At 43.1% G+C, this 7,902-nt stretch overlaps 1 protein-coding gene across 2 annotated transcripts; it reads right to left on the bottom strand.

The window, feature by feature from the left end:
- Positions 1-2,237: 2,237 nt before the first annotated feature.
- On the bottom strand, positions 2,238-5,345 carry prf1.5 (perforin 1.5). 2 transcript variants are annotated; one of them, XM_041899868.2, is made up of 3 exons: positions 5,053-5,345; positions 4,031-4,562; positions 2,238-3,666 (listed from the first exon to the last, which is right to left on the bottom strand). In XM_041899868.2, the coding sequence occupies exons 2-3, from the start codon at positions 4,555-4,557 to the stop codon at positions 2,643-2,645; spliced, it is 1,551 nt and encodes a 516-aa protein (XP_041755802.1). In that variant the 5' UTR covers positions 4,558-4,562; positions 5,053-5,345; the 3' UTR covers positions 2,238-2,642. The 2 variants fall into 2 exon arrangements, with proteins under 2 accessions (XP_041755802.1, XP_041755803.1); XM_041899869.2 differs by having other exon boundaries at positions 4,974-5,059.
- Between the last annotated feature and the right edge of the window lie 2,557 nt (positions 5,346-7,902).

Here is a 7,902-nt window from a genome sequence, read left to right as displayed (position 1 = left end):
TTTAAACAAAACTTTGCATACATGTTTGCCCATGGAAGAAGTGGTCAGAAACGGTCTTTTGGGATCTGAATGCCAAAACATTTAGGAGATAGAGGTGCTCAAAGTTGACCCATTTTGCAAACCCCACCATACCATGAGACATCCATGTCTTCAACACTGGAAAGCAAAAATGGTTGAGTTTGATATAATTTAAAAGCTTACAAACAGGGTTGTCAAACTATCTACTGGTCAAAGGTTTTTAGAACACCAACTCATTCAAGGGTTTTTCTTTATTTTTACTATTTTCTACATTGTAGAATAATAGGAAGACATCAAAACTTTTGATATAACACATACGGAATCATGTAGTAACCAAAAAAGTGTTATATTTGAGATTCTTCAAATAGCCACCCTTTGCCTTGATGACAGCTTTGCACACTCTTGGCATTCTCTCAACCAGCTTCATGAGGTAGTCACCTGGAATGCATTTCAATTAACAGGTGTGCCTTCTTAAAAGTTAATTTGTCGAATTCCTTTCCTTCTTAATGCGTTTGAGCCAATCAGTTGTGCTGTGACAAGGTAGGGGGGGTATACAGAAGATAGCCCTATTTGGTAAAAGACCAAGTCCATATTATGGCAAGAACAGCTCAAATAAGCAAAGAGAAATGACAGTCCATCATTACTTTAAGACATGAAGGTCAACACGGAAAATTTCAAGACCTTTAAACATTTCTTCAAGTGCAGTCACAAAAATCATCAAGCGCTGTGATGAAACTGGCTCTCATGAGGACCGCCACAGGAAAGGAAGACCCAGAGTTACCTCTGCTGCAGAGGATAAGTTCATTAGAGTTACCAGCCTCAGACATTGCAGCCCAAATAAATGCTTCACAGAGTTCAAGTAACAGACACATCTCAACATCACCTGTTCAGAGGAGACTGTGTGAATCAGGCCTTCATGGTCGAATTGCTGCAAAGAAACCACTACTAAAGGACACCAATAAGAAGAAGAGACTTGCTTGGGCCAAGAAAGCCGAGCAATAGACATTAGACCGGTGGAAAATTGTCCTTTGGTCTGGAGTCCAAATTGGAGATTCTTGGTTCCAACCCCACCGTGTCTTTGTGAGACGCGGTGTGGGTGAACAGATGATCTCCGCATGTGTATTTCCCACCATAAAGCATGGAGGAGGAGGTGTTATGGTGTGGGGGTGCTTTGCTGGTGACACTGTCTGTGATTTATTTAGAATTCAAGGCACACTTAACCAGCATGGCTACCACAGCATTCTGCAGCGATACGCCATCCATCTGGTTTGGGCTTTGTGGGACTATAATTTGTTTCTCAACAGGACAATGACCCAACACACCTCCAGGCTGGTAAGGGCTATTTTACCAAGAAGGAGAATGATGGAGTGCTGCATCAGATGACCTGGCCTTCACAATCCCCTGACCTCAACCCAATTGAGATGGTTTGGGATGAGTCGGGCGGCAGAGTGAAGGAAAAGCAGCCAACAAGTGCTCAGCATATGTCGGAACTCCTTCAAGACTGTTGGAAAAGCATTCCTGGTGAAGCTGGTTGAGAGAATGCCAAGAGTGTGCAAAGCTGTCATCAAGGCAAAGGGTGGCTATTTGAAGAATCTCAAATATAACACATATTTTGATTTGTTTAACAATTTTTCTGGTTACTACATGATTCCGTATGTGTTATTTCATAGTTTTTATGTCTTCACTATTATTCTACAATGTAGAAAATAGTAAAAAGAAAGAAAAACCCTTGAATGAGCAGGTGTTCTAAAACTTTTGACCGGTAGTGTATATAAATTTTTCTAATGAATACAATTTTTTTTAACCTTTTAATGTCAATTATCTCAAAACTCGTAAACGTAGATTTTTTTCAAAACGTTTTTTTCAACTAATTATACAACAGTTTAACAACCCTGTTTTGAAGCTTTTAAATTATATCAATATTTTCCTTTATGTCTTCAATGTTTTGTCTTTCAGGTCCAAAGAGTCACTTGCTGAGCACTTCCACAATGGGCAAATATGTATGGAAGGTTTCGTTCAAATCAAAAGGGGTACTGTCAAAAAGAGATTGAAATCAAATGGATTTATCCTGATGGTACTTCATGTGAATTTTGAACATGAACAAAATATTTACGGCAGTATTTGTTGTAACTGATTTTACAATGATAGATTCACCTGGAGATGGCCAAAAAAAAAAAGAATTGTTGTGTTCATTACTGAACAAAAACCTGAGACGTGAATACTTTGGTTAATCTACTTTATTGCCATGTATTTCGAAGTAAACAATAGATACAGGAATAAACAAAGACTGACTAAGGATTCAACCCCGAGGCACGTTGTAGCATGCTTGACATTATAAAGATAATTTCCGAATTAGCCGACGTTTGCATCTGTTACTGATACTGTGATCTCTGTGAACGGAAACGGGATCGTTTACTTTAATGGCAACACTCCAAAATGCGCTTTGCATTGAATCCCTGCCTCATTCTAAAATAAACACCAATTATTGATACAGGCCATGTTTGGAACACGTCAACATTTATTAATGTCAAATAAGAAATGCTTGTTTTTTCCCCCCGTTGCAAAATAATTTGATACGGTGTGCACTAATGAATAAGACCCAGGTGTATTTTCGATCCAAAACCTTATGTACTAGGAGAGTACCGTCCACACCTATAGCCTGTTAAGTGGGCGTCACATTCAGAGCTGTAAGTGAAGTGCAGAACCCCTTTCTTTAGCTGACAGCTGTGTGAATGAGTTCCTCGTTCAGGGAAGACCAAACATCTTCCTGCCATGTCATTGTAAAGCACGTCTCTGTCCCAAACCTCAAACAGCAGCTGATGACCAAACTCCACTGAGCCAAAGTTGTACGTGACATTCCATACCGGATCATTATCATCCATGACAGTATCTGTCTCCTCATACATGCCATTGTACCATATTTTAACATAGCCATCAGTCTTTGTGAAGGTATCTGCTCTCAAACCTGCGGCTCTGTGGACCATTACCCTGAGATTCCCGCGGCCTGCCCGTAGAGGACAACAGTTGTGATCCAGGTTAGGGGTCGGGGAGCAGGTTTTGAATTCCCCCTGGTCTACAGGAAGCTTGTTCTCCTCAATGTACTCTGTCACCGTTCTCCTCAGGTTGGCACTAACCTCTGGATCATCAACCAGGTTGTGCAGGGGGAAGATAGCATAGGAGACCACGTCTGGATTATCATGCAAGCTGTTCATCCAGCTATGGTATGCTTCGGACGGTTCCTGATTGTACAAGATATCGGGGAAATACTTTTCCCCTCCTAGAACCTCAATCTTGTGGGTCATAAAGCCCTGGTAGAAACCCATGCTCATGTTCCCCTTTATGAGGTTGTCACATTTGTTGGAGAAGGACGCGTTTGCTGGGAGGAAGCCTAAGGCCATTTTCAGCTCAACATTTAAGCAGGTCTTTATCTCGGACTCTGAGAAGCCCTTCAGGGTGGCCAGGCAGGTGCGAAAGGCGGTGACGCGCCTCACCCTACCACCCAGCTGCACCTGACGTATGTAATGAGTGCCGTACGTGTCGATCATCCTCCGGTACAGCAATTTGCTCTTGTTGTCAAGCTCTTGTGGCAGTCTCTTGAGATGTTTAGCAAATTCAACGCTGAGGTCCGGATGGTCTGCCAGCCTGTAACTGGAAAATCAAGAACAGGACATGTGGATCTACATCAACCCCTTTTCATCGAGAACACTCAGTCTGGTCCCAGATCAGCTTGTGCTGTCTCATGCCAACTCCAGTGGTCATTGTCATGTTTGGCATGACACCCACCGTAGGTGTTTGCTATTCAACACTAACAGATCTAGGAACAGGATAGTGGATACTGTATACCGCAATGATTAGTGATTCGGTAAGTTGTCAATGTTATCATATGCGTTGTAATAAGTCATGCAAATAGAACGACACAGATTAACCTTAGCATAGATATTTAATCTATTTAGTGACAGTGAGGTAGATTAGTCCATAGAAAACAGCTGTCAACGATAAAGCCATTCCCTACCTGTAGTATGTACAGCTGATCTCATGGGTGGCAAAGGTGGCCTTGTCCACACTGTGCTGGGATCTGGCAAACTTGGCCATTTCGGAGCGGCTGCCCCCCAGCACTGCCTTGCCGTAAGTCTCTAGCCTCAGGTCCATACCCCAGTTGTTGTTGATGAGGGAGCTGGAGCTACGTAGCAAGGAGTCCACCGAGTGGTGCAGGGCACTGGACAGCTGCTTGCTGCAGCGGCTCAATGGACGCCAGTCCAGCACGGCAGAAGGCAACCTCTGGACCTGTCCCTTCTGGAAGCGGTTCTCACAGAGAATACATGTGTGGTTGTCAGACAGGTGGGCTTTGACGTTGATGACGTAAGCCCCTTTACGACGCATCCTGACCACGTCGAAGCCCTCCCCTGCCAGGTTGTAGCCGGGCACAAAGGGGGCTTTCTCACACTCTGACCCCAATCCAGTCCTGCAGGCTCTGCTGCTGGGCATCTGCACCAGGACGGGCAGACTCAAGGTATAAAGGAAGAGACTTCGGAATGCCATGGCTCCTGGAATTTACAGAGGTTATTATCAAGAATGGAAAGCTTTCTTGTACTGCAAACAGTGTCTACATTCTGTAAAAAAGATGCCTCCACAATGCAAAGGGATGTTGAGTGATGTTTCAAGACATCCTCTTGATCAAAACATAACTATTTTAATATTCCCATAGCCCATCCGCTCCTTCTAGAAAAGTCTTACAAATAGAATACATTTAATATGTATTCACAAATGGGCCACAGATCAAAGATAATATACAGTGTTGTTGTGTATTTTTCAACTCTTGTTTTGTGTCTAAATGAGGGCACACCAATAACCCCCTCCACACTGAAAGGCTAAGTAGAGCGCCAAATCTCCCCACAGATCTGCCTGCAGCTGTAGTGGAAACAGAACCGTTCACACTGGCCGACATGCACGCCTACCTTTAAATCATCCAACTGGGTTAGTCCTGCAGCTGTAGTGGAAACAGAACCGTTCACACTGGCCGACATGCACGCCTACCTTTAAATCATCCAACTGGGTTAGTCTTCGTCTCCCCCTCTCTTCTCAGTCAGTGGTGTAAAAACAAAATGTTGGTTTGCTGCTTCCTCTTGACGTCAATAAGAAACTATGAACCGAATAACACTTGGTGTATCTGGTGCTGTGGGGAATACTTATTCGCTGTGCTGAATGTCAAGGTCATTGTGTGGCTAAGGAACTTCCCCCTCCTCCAAGCGTCTCTTCCTGGGGTTAGACAGATTTCCACGGCTGAGTGGTTTTGTTTTGATGTGCACAAGCCGACAGTATGAATCCCAGCTGAGTGTGGGGGAGGGTTTTCACAAGACTCAGAGTGACATGGCATTCAGCCTCTTTACAGGAAGCTTTATGTGCGCGTGTGCGCGTGTGCGTGCGTGCGTGTGCATGCGTGCGTGCGCGTACGTGTGTGTGTGCGTGCGTGCGTGCGTGTGTGTGTGTGTGTGTGTGTGTGTGTGTGTGCAACTGTGTATTTATGTCTGTCTATGTACTAATAACAAAATCAACTCCTTGTCCTCAGCTTCTTCATTGTCTTTTTATGTTCAGGGGGACATTTAGGAGTATCTTTATGTTCAGGGGGACATTTAGGAGTATCTTTATGTTCAGGGGGACATTTAGGAGTATCTTCATGTTCAGGGGGACATTTAGGAGTATCTTTATGTTCAGGGGGACATTTAGGAGTATCTTTATGTTCAGGGGGACATTTAGGAGTATCTTCATGTTCAAGGGGACATTTAGGAGTATCTTTATGTTCAGGGGGACATTTAGGAGTATCTTTATGTTCAGGGGGACATTTAGGAGTATCTTTATGTTCAGGGGGACATTTAGGAGTATCTTCATGTTCAGGGGGACATTTAGGAGTATCTTTATATTCAGGGGGAAATTAGGAAGGGTTTATTGAGCAAGATTTAAGACGATATGCATTGCTCTAGCAAATGAGGCAATAGTATTTTTTTAAATAAAATAAAATAAAAATTACAATGATGAGTCTCACTTTGAGTCTTGTGAGATTATACAGTTTCTCAAGATAAATGTGACCTGCTTTGGTTACATGTACAGTGGGGAAGAAAAGTATTTAGTCAGCCACCAATTGTGCAAGTTCTCCCACTTAAAAAGATGAGAGAGGCCTGTAATTTTCATCATAGGTACACGTCAACTATGACAGACAAATTGAGAAAAAAAAATCCAGAAAATCACATTGTAGGATTTTTTATGAATTTATTTGCAAATTATGGTGGAAAATAAGTATTTGGTCACCTACAAACAAGCAAGATTTCTGGCTCTCACAGACCTGTAACTTCTTCTTTAAGAGGCTCCTCTGTCCTCCACTCGTTACCTGTATTAATGGCACCTGTTTGAACTTGTTATCAGTATAAAAGACACCTGTCCACAACCTCAAACAGTCACACTCCAAACTCCACTATGGCCAAGACCAAAGAGCTGTCAAAGGACACCAGAAACAAAATTGTAGACCTGCACCAGGCTGGGAAGACTGAATCTGCAATAGGTAAGCAGCTTGGTTTGAAGAAATCAACTGTGGGAGCAATTATTAGGAAATGGAAGACATACAAGACCACTGATAATCTCCCTCGACCTGGGGCTCCACGCAAGATCTCACCCCGTGGGGTCAAAATGATCACAAGAACGGTGAGCAAAAATCCCAGAACCACACGGGGGGACCTAGTGAATGACCTGCAGAGAGCTGGGACCAAAGTAACAAAGCCTACCATCAGTAACACATTACGCCACCAGGGACTCAAATCCTGCAGTGCCAGACGTGTCACCCTGCTTAAGCCAGTACATGTCCAGGCCCGTCTGAAGTTTGATAGAGTGCATTTGGATGATCCAGAAGAGGATTGGGAGAATGTCATATGGTCAGATGAAACCAAAATATAACTTTTTGGTAAAAACTCAACTCGTCGTGTTTGGAGGACAAAGAATGCTGAGTTGCATCCAAAGAACACCATACCTACTGTGAAGCATGGGGGTGGAAACATCATGCTTTGGGGCTGTTTTTCTGCAAAGGGACCAGGACGACTGATCCGTGTAAAGGAAAGAATGAATGGGGCCATGTATCGTGAGATTTTGAGTGAAAACCTCCTTCCATCAGCAAGGGCATTGAAGATGAAACATGGCTGGGTCTTTCAGCATGACAATGATCCCAAACACACTGCCCGGGCAATGAAGGAGTGGCTTCGTAAGAAGCATTTCAAGGTCCTGGAGTGGCCTAGCCAGTCTCCAGATCTCAACCCCATAGAAAATCTTTGGAGGGAGTTGAAAGTCTGTGTTGCCCAGTGACAGCCCCAAAACATCACTGCTCTAGAGGAGATCTGAATGGAGGAATGGGCCAAAATACCAACAACAGTGTGTGAAAACCTTGTGAAGACTTACAGAAAACATTTGACCTGTGTCATTGCCAACAAAGGGTATATAACAAAGTATTGAGAAACTTTTGTTATTGACCAAATACTTATTTTCCACCATAATTTGCAAATAAATTCATTAAAAATCCTACAATGTGATTTTCTGGATTTTTTTTCCTCATTTTGTCTGTCATAGTGTACGTGTACCTATGATGAAAATTACAGGCCTCTCTCATCTTTTTAAGTGGGAGAACTTGCACAATTGGTGGCTCTCTAAATACTTTTTTTCCCCACTGTACATTCATGTATTCCACTTCCCCACCATAATACTTTTGAAGGAGCAGAAATATTCTGAGGGGACTGTGATATCTGTCAAAACAGGCTAGATGTCACCAGACCATAATGTCCTGTAGTGAACCCTTGTTGGGGTCTTTAAAAGTACAGCTGTTACATTTGACAAGATGAGTAACTTCAA

The sequence above is a fragment of the Coregonus clupeaformis genome, chromosome 16, assembly GCF_020615455.1.
Source record: "Coregonus clupeaformis isolate EN_2021a chromosome 16, ASM2061545v1, whole genome shotgun sequence".
Classification (NCBI taxonomy): domain Eukaryota; kingdom Metazoa; phylum Chordata; class Actinopteri; order Salmoniformes; family Salmonidae; genus Coregonus; species Coregonus clupeaformis.
Note: the sequence above shows the minus strand (reverse complement) of the source record. Positions and strands in the feature narration are given on the sequence as shown.